The 24826-nt window shown below is 38.1% G+C and overlaps 1 protein-coding gene across 1 annotated transcript; it reads left to right on the top strand.

The window, feature by feature from the left end:
* Positions 1 to 7521: 7521 nt before the first annotated feature.
* On the top strand, positions 7522 to 9752 carry LOC118515196. Its single transcript, XM_036061895.1, has 2 exons — positions 7522 to 8230; positions 9697 to 9752. Exons 1-2 carry the CDS (start codon positions 7522 to 7524, stop codon positions 9750 to 9752), a joined length of 765 nt encoding a protein of 254 aa, XP_035917788.1.
* The last annotated feature ends 15074 nt before the right edge of the window (positions 9753 to 24826 follow it).

The following is a 24826-nucleotide window of genomic DNA, read 5'->3' as shown; positions in this document are numbered from 1 at the left end:
TTGTCTGAAAAGGCGAACATACTAATTGATAGCATAACCCTAGCGAAATTAGGAATTACGAACCCAAGAGTACTTAGTAAAAATGAAACAAACGCAATAATAGCAGACATACAGCATAATAACATTGACGCGAATACTGCCATAGAGAGTCTATCGTATACCATATCTATCTATCGTAATCTGACGGTTAGATACAATGATTACTATCGAGAAAATTAAACGCACGAAACGCCAACCGTTATCAAAATCATAAGATCGTGACTTTCATAACACCGATCTGGTGTGTCGGCAATCGCATAATACGTACTGACTCGTATAGGTGATATTAATTTACTGATGAATTTATACAAATCAGTAATCCACCAATGATCCTAATCGTGTGATTTTAAAGGCTATGTAATACTATGTATTGAATGTTTTGTTCTCTTTGGCAAAGCATGCCGTCGTCTTAAAATGATTACAGGAAATGTTCCGCATGTTCCGCAGAGCTGCTACCTGGCCGACAATCAAAATTTGATTGTCTTACAATTCATCGAACATTCTTTTTATCGTAAAGAAAAGTCTCTTCCTTAATTTGTCTGTGTCTCCATGTCGACTTCCTTGCGTTGTTTCAGGTGGCATTGTCCCTAAACTTACCCTTAACACATAAGATCGCCGGGGCAACTAGTCGATATACTTTTCGATCGATATACTTTTCCTGGAAAACAAGTAGCACGAATTAATTCTAGAGCTACCGTAGATGTGTTTCCTGTACATAAGGAATTCACTCTAAAATACAGGCCCCCAAAAATTATAGTGATGGACGGAGAAAAGTCTTTCAATTCCGGTGAAGTCGTATAATTTTTAAACACCTTCAATATCAAACATTTTGTAACTGCCACTGCTAGAAGTGAAATGAATGGCACAGTCGAAAGATTTCACTCTACGCTATTGGAATTATATAGAATTTCTAAAACCGAGAATCCGCTTATGACTCCTACAGATTTGATACAACTTTCCTTGTTCAAATATAACAATTCAGTACACTCTTGTACTAAATTTACCCCTCTGGAAATAATTACTCCTTCAAGAAACAGTTCATCGATAATTGAAAAAGTAGCTGAAAATTTGAAACACAAGCAAGGAATTGATTTAAACCACTATAATAAAAATAAAAAAGTAATAGAAATTTATGATTCAGCGCAGGCATTTATGAAAACAAAACGTAGATTGAAACAAGTTAATCCCTATAAAAAAAATTAAAATAAAGAAAATTATTAGAATAACGGTTACTACAGAAAATGGAAAGAGAATCTATAAAAAGATGGATGGATCCCCATAGCGATCGGTCAGCACGTAAAGCTAACAAAAATGGACTACGTACCCATTGTAGCGTTCGACAGAGGTACAGCTAGAATAATTAAAGGAACTTATTAATTATTATGTACACCATTTTAAAGTGTCAGAAATGCAAAACGAAATTAATTCACTGTTTACGGATTTTAAGAACGTTGAAGAGACTCAATTCCCTCCTATAATTACAGCACAATTTGAACACGTTACGGAAATGTTAAAATCCTTGATTCCAAGACGAAAGAAGTGCTGGGATACAGTAGGAACCGCCTGGAAATTTATAGCTGGTAGTCCAGACGCAAACGATTTAAGATTAATCAATTCTACTATTAATTAACTAATTCAGAATAATAACGCCCAAGTTGTAATCAATAGGGGTTTAACATCGCACTTGGAGGATAGCTTGCAGAAAGTAAAAACAGCAGTAGATATTTTTGATAGTTTTTCAACGGAATTATATTCCATAAACATTCTAATGAACTTAAAATTCTTATCTGAAAAGGCGAACATACTAATTGATAGCATAACCCTAGCGAAATTAGGAATTACGAACTCAAGAGTACTCAGTAAAAATGAAACAATTTCAATAATAGCAGACATACAGCATAATACCATTGACGCGAATACTGCCATAGAGAGTCTATCGTATACCACCACAAAAGTTGCTGTAAGTCATGACGAATTAGTACTTATTATTAGCGTCCCGCAACTTAAGCGTAGAGTATTCAACAAGATACAAATTTATCCGACAATTAACAATGGTAAAAGAATGTATATCCCTCATCCCTACTTCCTTACTTTCACTTACCAAACCTACATCGTCTCGACGCTTAACAAAAATATGTATAAACCAGAAGAACTACGGCAAGATGACACCACATGCATAACGATGCTGTTACAACAGAGAAATGCTAGCTGTGACTTCATCACCAATCCAACAGAAAAAGAGATATACAACTTAGACCAGTCCCACATACTTATCAATTCGGTAAAACTATTCACATTGGATACAAACTGCCTAGTAGAAAGAAGGAATCTCACTGGCTCTCTGCCAATCGAATATAACACATGCAATATTTACGTCAATGTAAAACTGATTTCAGCCAACATGACAGAACTGTCTGGTTTTCCTACTAGTCTACCAATACATGGAATACATGTTGCAGCCGTGAACAACGTGACAAACCTAAGCCTTGAACATCTACACATCCTACACAAAGACCTTCGGAAGGAAATGCAGAATATTCAGTTGGAAAGTAATAGTATCACATGGACTTGGCAATGGTTATTGGGCAGTTCATTCATCACTCCAATAATGGTCATCATAATTGGCATCGTATTTCTGTGCATAAAACGCCGCAACACCATCAACGTAGAAGTAATCACAACACCTGATGACAAACCGCAATGTATTCCAGAACCTAAAGGTTATCAACCAACTGACCCAAATCCAGAACCGAAGAGTTACCAACCACTAACATACCTTCACGTTTTTCGCACGGAGTCTCAAATTTAAAGAGGGAGAAGTTAACAACCTGCGTTGTCAACACAGCATTTTCTAGTGTTGTCAACCGCCACCGGCCCGAATGCACACGATCAGCAAACAGCGTCGATCAGCAAACCGTGTTGATCGTCTGACCCAGTTACCCAGTTAGTGATCGCCGAAACAGCAAAATAGTCATCAAGAATCGTCAATACCTTTCCCTTCCCCATCCAATTCCCAATAACCAACTTATATGTAAATCAAACTTAATAAACTCACTCCGATTTTGACCGCAGAACAATCAAGTCTCGAGTCTCGAACAAGCAAGTCTGTGTCCGAACCCTATAGATTTAACTGGCGCCCGCCCGAATAGGGACCTCTACGTCTAAAGTAAGGTGATAAGTATTTTGAAAAGAAAACTGTACAACGACGAATAGAGGCACTAGCTAATTCGTTTCTACACCGACCGAAACATAAGTGAGAATTAGTACAAAAACTCTACACAAAGTTTAAAAGTGTCGTGTGAAACTAGCTATAAACCCAACCGATATACATTCGTGATACAAAAGTTCAGGTGAAGTAATATTAAAATAAACCGGCACAAGCTACATGAAGAGTGAAAGTTCCTGCACATCGTGACATCTCTCTCGATTGACGCCGAGGACCCGTAGTAGATCAATCATCCAAAAGGACCATCCGGAGCATCCCGCAAGCTTTCATTCCAATACCGGAACGTTACATCAACCTTCCTACTCGAGACACTACGTGGACATCGCTACGTGGACATCGCTACGTGAACAACGATGAGCTGCATTTGTTTCAAAGTCTGCATATTGTTACTGTGAGTCATTACGAGTCAATTTAATTTACTTTAATATAATTTAAATTTTATAACTGTGAATACGTGGTGCGAAAACAGTGAGCAGTGAATGTTAGGTACAATAGAGAAAAGTTTAGATTGAATGAACTTCTCTTAATTAAAATTTGATTTGAAGGTGACAAGATTTCTCCATCATTTTTCGTAAAATTAGACGTTTTGAAATCCACTCAAAAAATAGAATAATGAATCCGCAGGAACAGTCTAGTTCTATACCAGTCGTACCATCCACCATGACTCATCATGAATACATTCAGTTAGGTAAAGTGCCAGATTTTGTAAATAACCTTCCTGAATTCCATGGACACGGATCTAGCCTTTCAAGATGGATTTTAGAAGTGGAAAATATTTTCAAAATTTATGAACGTCTTCCTCGTGATTCAATTGAATACCGCATTATCGTGGCAACAATCAGAAGGAAAATTAAAGGCGAAGCAGCTGATGTTTTGAATTCGAATTGTGCTTCATCGGGTTGGAACCACAATTTTAATCGTTTTTCTATGAGAAGTGTAAATCCACAAGAAAAAATGTTCAGACATTATCATCCAGGTTACAATGTAATGCAACAAAATGCAAATAACAGGCCAGTTCCTATGGAAGTTGACCCTTTGTTTCAAGCAAATAAAAAACCACATTTTAACGCTAAACGCCCCCGAGCATCGTCTTCAATTAATAGACAAGCTTATGGTGTTGATGGTGAAATTCAAGAAGTTTCAGCACCGCTGCTCCTCTTGAATATGTAGTGGATTCAAAACCGCTTGATGAGACATATTGCCGAACAGACAATCACGGTTATTTGTCGTATAAAGCTTCGGAAAACAATCAATCTACAGAGCTTATTTTTTTAGAATGGAACGCAAATTGGTGAACCGATTCCTTCCATATATCAATTTGCCCACCGTAACGGGAGATTACCCTTTTTTGATTCATAGTGGATCGAATATCAGTTTTATTTCAAATAAACTTGCCTCGAGTTATAAATTATCTAAACCATACGAAGTGTCAAACTATAATATAAAATCTGTTAGAGGAAGTTTTAACACTAAGTATGCAATAGATATGGGCATTTTTTGCCCCAGAATGTGAGGAAACTTATCAGTTTTTAATTCATGATTTTGGTCCTTTCTTTGAAGGAATAATTGGCACAGGCGTTCTAGAAAAAATAAAGGCTGATATTTCTTTTGAAAATTGTTCAATGAAAATAACTACAGATGATGGAGAAAGATTTTCTATACCATATTTAAAATACCTTTTAAAGAGAACAATAATATGGTTGATTTTCGTGTGAATGATCATTGGATTTCTTCCACTAAACAAAAAATTATGAAAATATTGCACGATAATTCATCAGTCATTTACGAACCTAATTTAAAATTATCATGTGCTACAAATGTTGAATGTACCATCAATACTACTGATGATATACCAGTACATCAACGCGTGTATCCTTATCCTGCCGCTTGCATAGAAGAGGTGAATATACAAATAAAAAAGCTTTTAGAAGATGGAATAATTAGACCGTAGAGATCCGGCTGGACATCCCCAGTTACAGGACATCCCAGGAAAAAAGAAATTCCGTAGGGTCGTAGATTACATGAAATTAAATGAAAAGACAATAAGCGAAAGGTATCCCATGCGTGAGATAGCGTATGTTCTGGAACAATTAAGAGGACAACAATATTTCTCTACTCTTGATTTAGCTTCTGGCTTTCATCAAATCAAGATGAAACCATCCGACATAGAAAAAAACAGCATTTTCTATTAATAATGGAAAATATGAATTTACGCGAATGCCTTTTGGATTAAAGAACGCCCCGGCGATCTTTCAAAGAGCCATTGATGACGTTTTAAGAAATTATATTGGCAAAATGTGCTACATTTACATGGATGATGTGATAGTATTTGGAAAATCCTTGGAAGAACATTTGGGAAATTTGGACACGATTCTTAAAGCACTAAATGCAGCTAATTTAAAGGTTCAACTGGATATGTCAGAATTCTTACACAAAGAAGTTGAATTTCTAGGACACATTATAACGAGTAGTGGAATTAAACCCAACCCCCAGAAAGTTGGAGCGATAAAGAAGTTTGTTGCTCCAACAACAATAAAAATGCTACGATAATTTTTAGGTCTAATGAGTTATTATAGAAAATTTGTGAAAGACTTTGCAAAAATAGCAAAGCCACTTACTAGTATATTAAGAGGAGAAAAAAATCCTAAGTCTAACAAAAAAATCACATTGACGACCGAACAAGTTGAATGCTTTGAAAAACTGAAATTTATCCTGATTATAGTAAACCCTTTGTGCTAACAACCGATGCTTTGAACTATGCTATAGGAGCAGTATTGTCATAGGGTGAAATTGGTACTGACAATCCCATACATTTCGCTTCTCGATCGTTAACAAAAACCGAAGAAGCATATTCCGCTTTCGAAAAGGAAATGTTGGCTAAAATTTGGTCATTGAAAACCCTTAGGAACTATTTGTATGGAACTAAATTTAAGATAGTAACAGATCATCAGCCACTTACTTTTACACTTTCACAGAAAAATACTAATGCAAAATTAAAGAGATGGAAATCTTATCTCAAAGAGCACGATTATGAAACAATCTACAAGTCAGGAAAAGCAAATGTCGTGGCCGACGCCTTAAGTAGAATTTGCTGCTCTATGACAGCAACCCAGCATTCGGCACCCGACTGTGGTTCGATATATATACCATCTACTGAAGGACCTCTAAATGCTTTTCGGCATCAAGTCATAATAAAAGAAGGTAATCAAAACGTAGAAATTAAGAACCTCTTTTCGAATTTTAAGATAATAACAGTACATACTAATGATATGACTGAAAGGAATTTATTAAATATTTTACAAACGCAAAGATACAAATAAGATTAATCAATTCTACTATTAATTAACTAATTCAGAATAATAACGCCCAAGTTATAATCAATAGGGATTTAACATGGCACTTTGAGGATGCCTTGCAGAAGGTAAAAACAGCAGTAGATATTTTTGATAGTTTTTCAACGGAATTATATTCCATAAATATTCTAATGAACTTAAAATTCTTGTCTGAAAAGGCGAACATACTAATTGATAGCATAACCCTAGCGAAATTAGGAATTACGAACCCAAGAGAACTTAGTAAAAATGAAACAAACGCAATAATAGCAGACATACAGCATAATACCATTGACGCGAATACTGCCATAGAGAGTCTATCGTATACCACCACAAAAGTTGCTGTAAGTCATGACGAATTAGTACTTATTATTAGCGTCCCGCAACTTAAGCGTAGAGTATTCAACAAGATACAAATTTATCCGACAATTAACAATGGTAAAAGAATGTATATCCCTCATCCCTACTTCCTAACTATCACTTCCCAAACCTACATCGTCTCGACGCTTAACAAAAATATGTATTAACCAGAAGAACTACGGCAAGATGACACCACATGCATAACGATGCTGTTACAACAGAGAAATGCTAGCTGTGACTTCATCACCAATCCAACAGAAAAAGAGATGTTGATGCCATAAAGGCGTCTTTGAAGTACTGAATCACAATATTATAAACAGCTTGCTAAAGAAAGTTTTCACTTGACATTTATATTCAAGCAAATCACGAACTCCAATAAAAAGAGGAAGAATTGTGACAACTACGAAGGTCGAGTCTCGTGTTTTTATAACCGGAGAAGAAAAACCGCAGATTTTAACCATTTTTGCCTGTTATTATCATTTTATGGTCCTTCGAACCGGATCTGCGGACGAATCCATCGATCATTGACGCAAAGAACAACACGGCGATATTGCATCAACAAGAATGACGCCGAAGAAAGCCACGCCGAACCAAGTGAAGATGATGCGCGTCACCTCACAATTCCATAACCTAGAAAACTACATGAACTCGTACACCGCTGAGCAAGCGTCTCAATGCGATGTCAGATTGCAAACGTTGGAAAATTGTTGGAAGACTTATGATAAGATTCAAACAGCCCTCGAAGATTCGGAAGAAGCGGAAGAGGAACTGACACGCTTGCTCAAGGAAAGGAATGATATGTACGATCGATACTGTCTCATCAAGGGTTTTCTTACATCCAACGTTCAAGACATGAACAGCACAGTGATTGAAACTAAGCCAAATACGACCATCCTTGTCGCTGCTTCACCGCATGTACGTCTACCTAAGATAAATCTGCCCACATTTGATGGAAAGATCACGGAATGGCTCAGCTTTAAGGATCGGTTCACCGCTATGATTGCATCATCTTCTGAGATTCCTGATGTTATGAAGTTAGAGTATCTTCTAGCATCGCTAAAGGGTGAAGTTGCCAAGCGCTTTGAGTATGTAAGCATTGCTGCCGAAAACTATCACACCACCTGGAAGGAGCTATTAGATAGATATGATAATGTCCGAGCCCTCAAGCGTGAGTATTTTAAAGCAATTTTTTCGGTAGCACCTATGAAGGACGATTCCATAGAAGAGTTACGTCGCGTAACTGATGAGTTCACACGTCTCACCCAAGGAGCAAGTAAATTAAATGAACCTATCGATCACTGGGATACACCCCTTGCAAATTTGCTGCTCTATAAGTTGGATCGTGACACCGTTTTGGAATGGGAAAAATTTTCAGCTAGTGATGATGCCGATAAATTTCCCAAATTGGTTGAGTTCCTGCAAACTAGAATCAAAATTCTAGCAGCACCAGCCCAAGTTTCGTTGATCACTCCCAAACCAAGTACATCGAAGGTGGCCGGCAACAAGCAAACAAGGAGCTTGGCGAATGCCAGCGTAGCTTCTACATCCAATCGCTGCCACGCTTGTGATCAATCACACCTACTCTACCAATGTGAAGTTTTTAAAGCAATGAACGTTTGTGATCGACGAAAGCTGGTTAGCTCCAATAACCTTTGTTTCAACTGCTTCAGGAATGGTCATGCTGCAAAGAGCTGTAGATCTCAATACAAGTGTTATAAATGCAAACGCAATCACCATACATTGCTGCACCTAGAAGAACCTGCAATGAATAACGAGGGACGACCCATGATTCAACAAGTCGATTCGATATCTCATATTTGCACCAACGACTTTACCGTACTTTTACAGACTGCAATTGTTCAAGTGATCGATGATGATGGAAAATCTCATCAAGCAAGAGCGTTACTCGACTCTGGTTCAATGTCGAATTTCATGTCGACCGCATTGGCCAAGCGACTATCCAACAAAATGACAGACGCAAACATATGTATCGCAGGAATCGGTCAACGGGAAAGTAATATTAACCGCTCTGTCGAAGCAATCGTATCATCCAGTGTTCAACAATTTAGTATGAAGTTGCATTTCTTAGTCATCGATTCTCCAACAGCTGAGTTACCAACAGTTAAGGTTGATACCAAGAAGTGGAATATCAACAACATTGTACTAGCGGATCCATCATTCCATACACCTGGTCCTATCGACATTTTACTTGGTTGTGAAGCATACTGGTTGGTACATTGTCCAGAAAGGCTTTCTATTGCGCCAAATCATCCATCACTGATTAACACCAAATTCGGTTGGACAATAGCTGGCGCGGTTCCTATAAAACCTGTTGACAATCGACAATCATCAAATGTGGCAACGCATCCAAACACGTTAGAAGCAAGCGTTCAACGATTTTGGGAACTGGATACGGTTCCTACCTCAAGTGTGCATCCCGAAGATCATGATCCGTGCGAGCAGTTATTTAAGACAACAACAGTTCGTAATGAACAGGGCAGATTCATCGTGAAGCTACCTAAATCGTCAGATCCTGCTGAAACTCTCGGTGAGTCTAGAAAAATAGCTGAGCGCAGATTCTACAATACAGAACGACGTCTGCAACGTAACCCCGTAATATATGAGCAGTACCGTCAATTCATGAAATCGTACGAGACATTGGGACACATGGCATTGGTACCAGAACCAGTAAATGACGCGATCGCTCATTGTTATCTGCCCCATCACCCAATTTTGAAGGATTCAAGTACTACAACGAAACTTCGAGTGGTCTTCGACGCGTCATGTCTTACTGAATCGGGTTATTCTCTCAACAACATCTTAAGGGTAGGTCCTACTGTACAACCAGACCTATTTTCTATCATCCTTCGGTTTAGAAGCTATGCAGTCGCCCTGTCAGCAGACATAGAAAAAATGTACCGCCAGGTGTTGATTGACTCCGAAGACCAACCGCTTCAACGGATCCTATGGCGACCAAATGCAAATCAACCATTACGTTGTTACGAGCTAAAAACAGTTACATATGGGACTGCTTCGGCACCGTTTTTAGCTACACGTGCACTAAAACAAATCGCTCTTGACTTATCATCGTCGCAACCTACCATCTCCGATGTTATTCAAAACAATTTTTATGTGGATGATTTTATGGCCGGTGCTCAAAATGAACAATCTGCTAGTACACTACAACAGACAATAACGTCAGTATTGAAAGAATACGGATTCATCTTGAGAAAATGGGCATCTAATTCGAACAACGTTCTAAACAACATAGCTGACGAAGATTTAGCCATACGAGAAAGTCATGACCTACTAGCAGAGGCCACTGTGACTACGCTAGGTGTTACATGGTATCCTCGAGAAGATGTCTTCAGCTACAAAAGTTTAAACCCACTGCCACCACCTGTTATGAACCGACGAAAGCTTCTCTCTTGTGTTGCTCAAATTTTCGATCCGTTGGGCCTGGTAGGTCCTGTGGTGTGTAAGGCGAAACTTATGATGCAACAAGCATGGTCTATTACGGATGAAAACGGGAAGCAGTACGAATGGGACAAACCATTACCATTGAAGCTACAGAACGCGTGGAAACAATTTCATCAAAACATCCATTTATTGAAAGAGCTGAAAATCCCACGTTACATCTTTGGAACGAATGTTGAGGAATATGAGCTGCATTTTTTCGGTGACGCATCGGAGAGGGCATATGGAGCGTGTTGTTATGTAAGAGTCGTAGCCAACAACATCATTCGTTCCAACTTATTGGTATCCAAGTCTAAAGTGTCTCCAATATCCACTCATCACACTATAGCCCGATTAGAACTATGTGCTGCTCTTCTATGTGTCCGACTTCTACCAAAGGTTCTAACAGCAGTAAAGGGTAATCCAACAAGAGTAATGTTCTGGACAGATTCAACAACAGTTCTTCAGTGGCTTCAAGCAACACCTTCAAGATGGAAAACGTTTGTTGCAAACAGAACATCACAGATTTTGGAAGCATCTGATGTTAGTCAGTGGCATCACGTTCCTGGGACGGACAATCCAGCTGACGAGCTGTCGAGAGGTTTGGATCCGACCGAACTCTCACACTCTTCCCGTTGGTGGTTTGGGCCATCTTGGCTGTCAGATACAAGCGACAAATGGCCTAGTACTTGTATTCCTAACACTGACATGTCTGTGGTCAATGAAGAATGTCGAAACTCAACAATTGTTGCCATGACCGCAGTTGCTAGTTCGTTTTATGAGAAGCTCTTCAACAGATATTCGAAGTTTTCGAAACTTGTTCGTGCTGTAGCCTATTATCGACGCTTCATTATCTACTTGCAACATCACCAATACAATAAGAAGACAGGTTCTCACCAGAAGCAAGTATTTTCGACATGGCTGACTACAGAGGAGCTTAAGACTGCAGAGAAATGCCTATGTTTGCTCCACCAGCAACAGATGTATCCTGAGGAACTACATGCCCTAAAGTCCAACCGGTCTTTACCTCGTTCCTCACCATTGAGATGGGTCAACCCGATACTGCAAGATGATGGGCTCATCCATGTTGGTGGACGATTGCGAAACGCCAATGTTCCTGCTGAAACGAAACATCCGATCATACTAGCGTCGAAACACCCACTTACATTGTTGTTGGTCAGAGATTGTCATGCCAAACTCCTACATGCGGGACCGCAACTTATGTTAGCTACACTACGACAAAGGTATTGGATACTCGGGGCAAGAAATCTCATCCGAAATACGTACCACCGATGCATCACGTGTTTTAAGAAGAGACCACCGTTTATCACTCAGCCAATTGCAGACCTACCATCAAGCCGTGTACAGCCAACAAGACCATTTGCAGCTTCAGGTGTTGATTACTGTGGGCCGTTCTTCGTAAGGTTTAACACCAGGCGCTCAGTTCCACGCAAAGTGTACATAGCCATTTTTGTATGCTTCTCTACCCGTGCTGTACACATCGAAGTTGTTAGTGATTTATCCACAGCAGCTTTCATCGCGGCTTTGCAGAGATTTATCTCACGACGAGGGAAGGTGGATCAACTCCATTCTGACAACGGCACAGCCTTTAAAGGTGCTTCACATCAGCTACATGAGCTTTATACCATGCTCAAGGCGAATCCGAAGGCGAGAGAGAGCATCTTCAGCTGGTGTGCGGTAAATGAAATCACCTGGAAGTTTATTCCACCAAGAGCACCACATTTTGGAGGACTGTGGGAGGCTGCGGTCAAATCAGCAAAGACACACTTGTTAAAGGAACTTGGGACAACGCCTATCATCTACGAGGATTTTGTGACCTTATGTACACAAATAGAAATGTGTCTCAACTCGCGTCCTTTGACACCAATTCCAACGGATACAGAAGACATCGAGGTGTTGACGCCTGGACATTTTTTGGTTGGTTCAAACTTCCAAATGGTTCCCGAAGCTGATTTGACCAAGATTCCTGACAACCGCTTAACTCATTGGAAACACACTCAAAAGATGTTGCAGTCGATCTGGTCACGGTGGTACCCTGAGTATCTTCAGCAATTGCAAGGACGAACAATCAACAAGCGCCATCCTATCGTCAACATAGAAGTAGGAAGAGTTGTTGTCTTGAAAGAAGACAACATTCCTCCAGCCCAATGGCCACTTGGTGTCATTACAACTCTACATCCTGGCAAGGACAATGTTGTTCGTGTGGTTTCTCTACGAACACCTCGAGGAAGGATCATTACAAGGCCAGTCACTCGGATTGCCTTACTACCCATCAATGATGAGTTGAAATAAGTACCTTATTTCAAGGTGGCCGGAATGTTGATGCCATAAAGGCGTCTTTGAAGTACTGAATCACAATATTATAAACAGCTTGCTAAAGAAAGTTTTCACTTGACATTTATATTCAAGCAAATCACGAACTCCAATAAAAAGAGGAAGAATTGTGACAACTACGAAGGTCGAGTCTCGTGTTTTTATAACCGGAGAAGAAAAACCGCAGATTTTAACCATTTTTGACTGTTATTATCAAGAGATATACAACTTAGACCAGTCCCACATACTTATCAATTCGGTAAAACTATTCACATTGGATACAAACTGCCTAGTAGAAAGAAGGAATCTCACTGGCTCTCTGCTAATCGAATATAACACATGCAATATTTACGTCAATGTAAAACTGATTTCAGCCAACATGACAGAACTGTCTGGTTTTCCTACTAGTCTACCAATACATGGAATACATGTTGCAGCCGTGAACAACGTGACAAACCTAAGCCTTGAACATCTACACATCCTACACAAAGACCTTCGGAAGGAAATGCAGAATATTCAGTTGGAAAGTAATAGTATCACATGGACTTGGCAACGGTTATTGGGCAGTTCTTTCATCACTCCAATAATGGTCATCATAATTGGCGTCGTATTTCTGTGCATAAAACGCCGCAACACCATCAACGTAGAAGTCATCACAACACCTGATGACAAACCGCAATGTATTCCAGAACCTAAAGGTTATCAACCAACTGACCCAAATCCAGAACCGAAGAGTTACCAACCACTAACATACCTTCACATTTTTCGCACGGAGTCTCAAATTTAAAGAGGGAGAAGTTAACAACCTGCGTTGTCAACACAGCATTTTCTAGTGTTGTCAACCGCCACCGGCCCGAATGCACACGATCAGCAAACAGCGTCGATCAGCAAACCGTGTTGATCGTCTGACCCAGTTACCCAGTTAGTGATCGCAGAAACAGCAAAATAGTCATCAAGAATCGTCAATACCTTTCCCTTCCCCATCCAATTCCCAATAACCAACTTATATGCAAATCAAACTTAATAAACTCACTCCGATTTTGACCGCAGAACAAGCAAGTCTCGATTTTCTTCGTCTGTGTCCGAACCCTATAGATTTAACTGGCGCCCGCCCGAATAGGGACCTCTACGTCTAAAGTAAGGTGATAAGTATTTTGAAAAGAAAACTGTACAACGACGAATAGAGGCACTAGCTAATTCGTTTCTACACCGACCGAAACATAAGTGAGAATTAGTACAAAAACTCTACACAAAGTTTAAAAGTGTCGTGTGAAACTAGCTATAAACCCAACCGATATACATTCGTGATACAAAAGTTCAGGTGAAGTAATATTAAAATAAACCTGCACAAGCTACATGAAGAGTGAAAGTTCCTGCACATCGTGACATCTCTCTCGATTGACGCCGAGGAGCCGTAGTAGATCAATCATCCAAAAGGACCATCCGGAGCATCCCGCAAGCTTTCATTCCAATACCGGAACGTTACATCAACCTTCCAACTCGAGACACTACGTGGACATCGCTTCGTGGACATCGCTACGTGAACAACGATGAGCTGCAATTGTTTCAAAGTCTGCATATTGTTACTGTGAGTCATTACGAGTAAATTTAATTTACTATAATATAATTTAAATTTTATAACTGTGAATACGTGGTGCGAAAACAGTGAGCAGTGAATGTTAGGTACAATAGAGAAAAGTTTAGATTGAATGAACTTCTCTTAATTAAAATTTGATTTGAAGGTGACAAGATTTCTCCATCATTTTTCGTAAAATTAGACGTTTTGAAATCCACTCAAAAAATAGAATAATGAATCCGCAGGAACAGTCTAGTTCTATACCAGTCGTACCATCCACCATGACTCATCATGAATACATTCAGTTAGGTAAAGTGCCAGATTTTGTAAATAACCTTCCTGAATTCCATGGACACGGATCTAGCCTTTCAAGATGGATTTTAGAAGTGGAAAATATTTTCAAAATTTATGAACGTCTTCCTCGTGATTCAATTGAATACCGCATTATCGTGGCAACAATCAGAAGGAAAATTAAAGGCGAAGCAGCTGATGTTTTGGATTCGAATTGTGCTTCATCGGGTTGGAACCACAATTTTAATCGTTTTTCTATGAGAAGTGTAAATCCACAATAAAAAATGTTCAGGCATTATCATCCAGGTTACAATGTAATGCAACAAAATGCAAATAACAGGCCAGTTCCTATGGAAGTTGACCCTTTGTTTCAAGCAAATAACAAACCACATTTTAACGCTAAACGCCCCCGAGCATCGTTTTCAATTAATAGACAAGCTTATGGTGTTGATGGAGATTCAAGAAGTTTCAGCACCGCTGCTCCTCTTGAATATGTAGTGGATTCAAAACCGCTTGATGAGACATATTGCCGAACAGACAATCACGATTATTTGTCGTATAAAGCTTCGGAAAACAATCAATCTACAGAGCTTATTTTTTTAGAATGGAACGCAAATTGGTGAACCGATTCCTTCCATATATCAATTTGCCCACCGTAACGGGAGATTACCCTTTTTTGATTCATAGTGGATCGAATATCAGTTTTATTTCAAATAAACTTGCCTCGAGTTATAAATTATCTAAACCATACTAAGTGTCAAACTATAATATAAAATCTGTTAGTGGAAGTTTTAACACTATGTATGCAATAGATATTGCATTTTTGCCCCAAAATGTGAGGAAGCTTATCAGTTTTAAATTCATGATTTTGGTCCTTTCTTTGAAGGAATAATTGGCACAGGCGTTCTAGAAAAAATAAAGGCTGATATTTCTTTTGAAAATTGTTCAATGAAAATAACTACAGATGATGAAGAAAGATTTTCTATACCATATTTAAAATACCTTTTAAAGAGAACAATAATATGGTTGATTTTCGTGTGAATGATCATTGGATATCTTCCACTAAACAAAAAATTATGAAAATATTGCACGATAATTCATCAGTCTTTTACGAACCTAATTTAAAATTATCATGTGCTACAAATGATGGATGGATCCCCATAGCGATCGGTCAGCACGTAAAGCTAACAAAAATGGACTACGTACCCATTGTAGCGTTCGAGAGAGGTACAGCTAGAATAATTAAAGGAACTTATTAATTATTATGTACACCATTTTAAATTGTCAGAAATGCAAAACGAAATTAATTCACTGTTTACGGATTTTAAGAACGTTGAAGAGACTCAATTCCCGCCTATAATTACAGCACAATTTGAACACGTTACGGAAATGTTAAAATCCTTGATTCCAAGACGAAAGAAGTGCTGGGATACAGTAGGAACCGCCTGGAAATTTATAGCTGGTAGTCCAGACGCAAACGATTTAAGATTAATCAATTCTACTATTAATTAACTAATTCAGAATAATAACGCCCAAGTTGTAATCAATAGGGATTGAACATCGCACTTGGAGGATGCCTTGCAGAAAGTAAAAACAGAAGTAGATATTTTTTATAGTTTTTCAACGGAATTATATTCCATAAACATTCTAATGAACTTAAAATTCTTATCTGAAAAGGCGAACATACTAATGGATAGCATAACCCTAGCGAAATTAGGAATTACGAACTCAAGATTACTTAGTAAAAATGAAACAAACGCAATAATAGCAGACATACAGCATAATACCATTGACGCGAATACTGCCATAGAGAGTCTATCGTATACCACCACAAAAGTTGCTGTAAGTCATGACGAATTAGTACTTATTATTAGCGTCCCGCAACTTAAGCGTAGAGTATTCAACAAGATACAAATTTATCCGACAATTAACAATGGTAAAAGAATGTATATCCCTCATCCCTACTTCCTAACTATCACTTACCAAATCTACATCGTCTCGACGCTTAACAAAAAGATGTATAAACCAGAAGAACTACGGCAAGATGACACCACATGCATAACGATGCTGATACAACAGAGAAATGCTAGCTGTGACTTCATCACCAATCCAACAGAAAAAGAGATATACAACTTAGACCAGTCCCACATACTTATCAATTCGGTAAAACTATTCACATTGGATACAAACTGCGGAGTAGAAAGAAGGAATCTCACTGGCTCTCTGCTAATCGAATATTACACATGCAATATTTACGTCAATGGATAACTGATTTCAGCCAACATGACAGAACTGTCTGGTTTTCCTACTAGTCTACCAATACATGGAATACATGTTGCAGCCGTGAACAACGTGACAAACCTAAGCCTTGAACATCTACACATCCTACACAAAGACCTTCGGAAGGAAATGCAGAATATTCAGTTGGAAAGTAAAAGTATCACATGGACTTGGCAATGGTTATTGGGCAGTTTTTTCATCACTCCAATAATGGTCATAATAATTGGCGTCGTATTTCTGTGCATAAAACGCCGCAACACCATCAACGTAGAAGTAATCACAACATCTGATGACAAACCGCAATGTATTCCAGAACCTAAAGGTTATCAACCAACTGACCCAAATCCAGAACCGAAGAGTTACCAACCACTAACATACCTTCACGTTTTTCGCACGGAGTCTCAAATTTAAAGAGGGAGAAGTTAACAACCTGCGTTGTCAACACAGCATTTTCTAGTGTTGTCAACCGCCACCGGCCCGAATGCACACGATCAGCAAACAGCGTCGATCAGCAAACCGTGTTGATCGTCTGACCCAGTTACCCAGTTAGTGATCGCCGAAACAGCAAAATAGTCATCAAGAATCGTCAATACCTTTGCCTTCCCCATCCAATTCCCAATAACCAACTTATATGTAAATCAAACTTAATAAACTCACTCCGATTTTGACCGCAGAACAATCAAGTCTCGAGTCTCGAACAAGCAAGTCTGTGTCCGAACCCTATAGATTTAACTGGCGCCCGCCCGAATAGGGACCTCTACGTCTAAAGTAAGGTGATAAGTATTTTGAAAAGAAAACTGTACAACGACGAATAGAGGCACTAGCTAATTCGTTTCTACACCGACCGAAACATAAGTGAGAATTAGTACAAAAACTCTACACAAAGTTTAAAAGTGTCGTGTGAAACTAGCTATAAAACCAACCGATATACATTCGTGATACAAAAGTTCAGGTGAAGTAATATTAAAATAAACCGGCACAAGCTACATGAAGAGTGAAAGTTCCTGCACATCGTGACATCTCTCTCGATTGACGCCGAGGAGCCGTAGTAGATCAATCATCCAAAAGGACCATCCGGAGCATCCCGCAAGCTTTCATTCCAATACCGGAACGTTACATCAACCTTCCAACTCGAGACACTACGTGGACATCGCTTCGTGGACATCGCTACGTGAACAACGATGAGCTGCAATTGTTTCAAAGTCTGCATATTGTTACTGTGAGTCATTACGAGTCAATTTAATTTACTATAATATAATTTAAATTTTATAACTGTGAATACGTGGTGCGAAAACAGTGAGCAGTGAATGTTAGGTACAATAGAGAAAAGTTTAGATTGAATGAACTTCTCTTAATTAAAATTTGATTTGAAGGTGACAAGATTACTCCATCATTTTTCGTAAAATTAGACGTTTTGAAATCCACTGAAAAAATAGAATAATGAATCCGCAGGAACAGTCTAGTTCTATACCAGTCGTACCATCCACCATGACTCATCATGAATACATTCAGTTAGGTAAAGTGCCAGATTTTGTAAATAACCTTCCTGACTTCCATGGACACGGATCTAGCCTTTCAAGATGGATTTTAGAAGTGGAAAATATTTTCAAAATTTATGAACGTCTTCCTCGTGATTCAATTGAATACCGCATTATCGTGGCAACAATCAGAAGGAAAATTAAAGGCGAAGCAGCTGATGTTTTGAATTCGAATTGTGCTTCATCGGGTTGGAACCACAATTTTAATCGTTTTTCTATGAGAAGTGTAAATCCGCAAGAAAAAATGTTCAGGCATTATCATCCAGGTTACAATGTAATGCAACAAAATGCAAATAACAAGCCAGTTCCTATGGAAGTTGACCCATCGTTTCAAGCAAATAAAAAACCACATTTTAACGCTAAACGCCCCCGAGCATCGTCTTCAATTAATAGACAAGCTTATGGTGTTGATGGAGATTCAAGAAGTTTCAGCACCGCTGCTCCTCTTGAATATGTAGTGGATTCAAAACCGCTTGATGAGACATATTGCCGAACAGACAATCACGATTATTTGTCGTATAAAGCTTCGGAAAACAATCAATCTACAGAGCTTATTTTTTTAGAATGGAACGCAAATTGGTGAACCGATTCCTTCCATATATCAATTTGCCCACCGTAACGGGAGATTACCCTTTTTTGATTCATAGTGGATCGAATATCAGTTTTATTTCAAATAAACTTGCCTCGAGTTATAAATTATCTAAACCATACTAAGTGTCAAACTATAATATAAAATCTGTTAGTGGAAGTTTTAACACTATGTATGCAATAGATATTGCATTTTTGCCCCAAAATGTGAGGAAGCTTATCAGTTTTTAATTCATGATTTTGGTCCTTTCTTTGAAGGAATAATTGGCACAGGCGTTCTAGAAAAAATAAAGGCTGATATTTCTTTTGAAAATTGTTCAATGAAAATAACTACAGATGATGGAGAAAGATTTTCTATACCATATTTAAAATACCTTTTAAAGAGAACAATAATATGGTTGATTTTCGTGTGAATGATCATAGGATTTCTTCCACTAAACAAAAAATTATGAAAATATTGCTCGATAATTCATCAGTCTTTTACGAACCTAATTTAAAATTATCATGTGCTACAAATGTTGAATGTACCGTCAATACTACTGATGATATACCAGTACATCAACGCGTGTATCCTTATCCTGCCGCTTGCACAGAAGAGGTGAATATACAAATAAAAAAGCTTTTAGAAGATGGAATAATTAGACCGTAGAGATCCGGCTGGACATTCCCAGTTACAGGACATCCCAGGAAAAAAGAAATTCCGTAGGGTCGTAGATTACATGAAATTAAATGAAAAGACAATAAGCGAAAGGTATCCCATGCGTGAGATAACGTATGTTCTGGAGCAATTAAGAGGACAACAATATTTCTCTACTCTTGATTTAGCTTCTGGCTTTCATCAAATCAAGATGAAACCATCCGACATAGAAAAAAAACAGCATTTTCTATTAATAACGGAAAATATGAATTTACGCGAATGCCTTTTGGATTAAAGAACGCCCCGGCGATCTTTCAAAGAGCCATTGATGACGTTTTAAGAAATTATATTGGCAAAATGTGCTACATTTACATGGATGATGTGATAGTATTTGGAAAATCCTTGGAAGAACATTTGGGAAATTTGGACACGATTCTTAAAGCACTAAATGCAGCTAATTTAAAGGTTTAACTGGATGAGTCAGAATTCTTACACAAAGAAGTTGAATTTCTAGGACACATTATAACGAGTAGTGGAATTAAACCCAACCCCCAGAAAGTTGGAGCGATAAAGAAGTTTGTTGCTCCAACAACAATAAAAATGCTACGATAATTTTTAGGTCTAATGAATTATTATAGAAAGTTTGTGAAAGACTTTGCAAAAATAGCAAAGCCACTTACTAGTATATTAAGAGGAGAAAAAAATCCTAAGTCTAACAAAAAAATCACATTGACGACCGAACAAGTTGAATGCTTTGAAAAACTGAAATTGGTTTTATCTTCTTCGGATATTTTGATTTATCCTGATTAAAGTAAACCCTTTGTGCTGACAACCGATGCTTCAAACTATGCTATAGGAGCAGTATTGGCATAGGTTGAAATTGGTACTGACAATCCCATACATTTCGCTTCTCGATCGTTAACAAAAACCGAAGAAGCATATTCCGCTTTCGAAAAGGAAATGTTGGCTAAAATTTGGTCATTGAAAACCCTTAGGAACTATTTGTATGGAACTAAATTTAAGATAGTAACGGATCATCAGCCACTTACATTTACACTTTCACAGAAAAATACTAATGCAAAATTAAAGAGATGGAAATCTTATCTCGAAGAGCACGATTATGAAACAATCTACAAGCCAGGAAAAGTAAATGTCGTGGCCGACGCCTTAAGTAGAATTTGCTGCTCTATGACAGCAACCCAGCATTCGGCACCAGACTGTGGTTCGATATATATACCATCTACTGAAGGACCTCTAAATGCTTTTCGGCATCAAGTCATAATAAAAGAAGGTAATCAAAACGTAGAAATTAAGAACCTCTTTTCGAATTTTTAGAGAATAACAGTACATACAAATGATATGACTGAAAGGAATTTATTAAATATTTTACAAACGCAAAGATACAAATAAGATTAATCAATTCTACTATTAATTAACTAATTCAGAATAATAACGCCCAAGTTGTAATCAATAGGGGTTTAACATCGCACTTGGAGGATAGCTTGCAGAAAGTAAAAACAGCAGTAGATATTTTTGATAGTTTTTCAACGGAATTATATTCCATAAACATTCTAATGAACTTAAAATTCTTGTCTGAAAAGGCGAACATACTAATTGATAGCATAACCCTAGCGAAATTAGGAATTACGAACTCAAGAGTACTCAGTAAAAATGAAACAATTTCAATAATAGCAGACATACAGCATAATACCATTGACGCGAATACTGCCATAGAGAGTCTATCGTATACCACCACAAAAGTTGCTGTAAGTCATGACGAATTAGTACTTATTATTAGCGTCCCGCAACTTAAGCGTAGAGTATTCAACAAGATACAAATTTATCCGACAATTAACAATGGTAAAAGAATGTATATCCCTCATCCCTACTTCCTTACTTTCACTTACCAAACCTACATCGTCTCGACGCTTAACAAAAAGATGTATAAACCAGAAGAACTACGGCAAGATGACACCACATGCATAACGATGCTGATACAACAGAGAAATGCTAGCTGTGACTTCATCACCAATCCAACAGAAAAAGAGATATACAACTTAGACCAGTCCCACATACTTATCAATTCGGTAAAACTATTCACATTGGATACAAACTGCCTAGTAGAAAGAAGGAATCTCACTGGCTCTCTGCTAATCGAATATAACACATGCAATATTTACGTCAATGTAAAACTGATTTCAGCCAACATGACAGAACTGTCTGGTTTTCCTACTAGTCTACCAATACATGGAATACATGTTGCAGCCGTGAACAACGTGACAAACCTAAGCCTTGAACATCTACACATCCTACACAAAGACCTTCGGAAGGAAATGCAGAATATTCAGTTGGAAAGTAATAGTATCACATGGACTTGGCAATGGTTATTGGGCAGTTCTTTCATCACTCCAATAATGGTCATCATAATTGGCGTCGTATTTCTGTGCATAAAACGCCGCAACACCATCAACGTAGAAGTAATCACAACACCTGATGACAAACCGCAATGTATTCCAGAACCTAAAGGTTATCAACCAACTGACCCAAATCCAGAACCGAAGAGTTACCAACCACTAACATACCTTCACGTTTTTCGCACGGAGTCTCAAATTTAAAGAGGGAGAAGTTAACAACCTGCGTTGTCAACACAGCATTTTCTAGTGTTGTCAACCGCCACCGGCCCGAATGCACACGATCAGCAAACAGCGTCGATCAGCAAACCGTGTTGATCGTCTGACCCAGTTACCCAGTTAGTGATCGCCGAAACAGCAAAATAGTCATCAAGAATCGTCAATACCTTTCCCTTCCCCATCCAATTCCCAATAACCAACTTATATGTAAATCAAACTTAATAAACTCACTCCGATTTTGACCGCAGAACAATCAAGTCTCGAGTCTCGAACAAGCAAGTCTGTGTCCGAACCCTATAGATTTAACTGGCGCCCGCCCGAATAGGGACCTCTACGTCTAAAGTAAGGTGATAAGTATTTTGAAAAGAAAACTGTACAACGACGAATAGAGGCACTAGCTAATTCGTTTCTACACCGACCGAAACATAAGTGAGAAGCAGTACAAAAACTCTACACAAAGTTTAAAAGTGTCGTGTGAAACTAGCTATAAAACCAACCGATATACATTCGTGATACAAAAGTTCAGGTGAAGTAATATTAAAATAAACCTGCACAAGCTACATGAAGAGTGAAAGTTCCTGCACATCGTGACATCTCTCTCGATTGACGCCGAGGACCCGTAGTAGATCAATCATCCAAAAGGACCATCCGGAGCATCCCGCAAGCTTTCATTCCAATACTGGAACGTTACATCAACCTTCCAACTCGAGACACTACGTGGACATCGCTTCGTGGACATCGCTACGTGAACAACGATGAGCTGCAATTGTTTCAAAGTCTGCATATTGTTACTGTGAGTCATTACGAGTCAATTTAATTTACTATAATATAATTTAAATTTTATAACTGTGAATACGTGGTGCGAAAACAGTGAGCAGTGAATGTTAGGTACAATAGAGAAAATTTTAGATTGAATGAACTTCTCTTAATTAAAATTTGATTTGAAGGTGACAAGATTTCTCCATCATTTTTCGTAAAATTAGACGTTTTGAAATCCACTCAAAAAATAGAATAATGAATCCGCAGGAACAGTCTAGTTCTATACCAGTCGTACCATCCACCATGACTCATCATGAATACATTCAGTTAGGTAAAGTGCCAGATTTTGTAAATAACCTTCCTGAATTCCATGGACACGGATCTAGCCTTTCAAGATGGATTTTAGAAGTGGAAAATATTTTCAAAATTTATGAACGTCTTCCTCGTGATTCAATTGAATACCGCATTATCGTGGCAACAATCAGAAGGAAAATTAAAGGCGAAGCAGCTGATGTTTTGGAATTCGAATTGTGCTTCATCGGGTTGGAACCACAATTTTAATCGTTTTTCTATGAGAAGTGTAAATCCACAAGAAAAAATGTTCAGGCATTATCATCCAGGTTACAATGTAATGCAACAAAATGCAAATAACAGGCCAGTTCCTATGGAAGTTGACCCTTTGTTTCAAGCAAATAACAAACCACATTTTAACGCTAAACGCCCCCGAGCATCGTCTTCAATTAATAGACAAGCTTATGGTGTTGATGGAGATTCAAGAAGTTTCAGCACCGCTGCTCCTCTTGAATATGTAGTGGATTCAAAACCGCTTGATGAGACATATTGCCGAACAGACAATCACGATTATTTGTCGTATAAAGCTTCGGAAAACAATCAATCTACAGAGCTTATTTTTTTAGAATGGAACGCAAATTGGTGAACCGATTCCTTCCATATATCAATTTGCCCACCGTAACGGGAGATTACCCTTTTTTGATTCATAGTGGATCGAATATCAGTTTTATTTCAAATAAACTTGCCTCGAGTTATAAATTATCTAAACCATACTAAGTGTCAAACTATAATATAAAATCTGTTAGTGGAAGTTTTAACACTATGTATGCAATAGATATTGCATTTTTGCCCCAAAATGTGAGGAAGCTTATCAGTTTTTAATTCATGATTTTGGTCCTTTCTTTGAAGGAATAATTGGCACAGGCGTTCTAGAAAAATAAAGGCTGATATTTCTTTTGAAAATTGTTCAATGAAAATAACTACAGATGATGGAGAAAGATTTTCTATACCATATTTAAAATACCTTTTAAAGAGAACAATAATATGGTTGATTTTCGTGTGAATGATCATTGGATTTCTTCCACTAAACAAAAATTATGAAAATATTGCACGATAATTCATCAGTCATTTACGAACCTAATTTAAAATTATCATGTGCTACAAATGTTGAATGTACCATCAATACTACTGATGATATACCAGTACATCAACGCGTGTATCCTTATCCTGCCGCTTGCACAGAAGAGGTGAATATTCAAATAAAAAAGATTTTGGAAGATTGAATAATTAGACCGTCAAGATCCTCCTCATCCCCAGTTTGGATTGTACCAAAAAAGAACGACGCTTTAGGAAAAAAGAAATTCGTATGGTCGTAGATTACAGGAAATTAAATGAAAAGACAATAAGCGAAAGGTATCCCATGCCTGAGATAGCGTATGTTCTGGAACAATTAAGAGGACAACAATATTTCTCTACTCTTGATTTAGCT

The sequence above is a fragment of the Anopheles stephensi genome (assembly GCF_013141755.1).
Source record: "Anopheles stephensi strain Indian chromosome Y unlocalized genomic scaffold, UCI_ANSTEP_V1.0 chrY3, whole genome shotgun sequence".
Taxonomy (NCBI): domain Eukaryota; kingdom Metazoa; phylum Arthropoda; class Insecta; order Diptera; family Culicidae; genus Anopheles; species Anopheles stephensi.
Note: the sequence above shows the minus strand (reverse complement) of the source record. Positions and strands in the feature narration are given on the sequence as shown.

Excerpts from the sequence above, each read along its gene's own strand:
- LOC118515196 (XM_036061895.1), top strand. The coding sequence starts at position 7,522 with ATGACGCCGAAGAAAGCCACGCCGAACCAAGTGAAGATGATGCGCGTC. Across the intron at positions 8,231-9,696 it reads ACGTCTCACCCAAGGAGCAA|GATTCAAGTACTACAACGAA; the intron begins GTAAATTAAATG and ends CCAATTTTGAAG.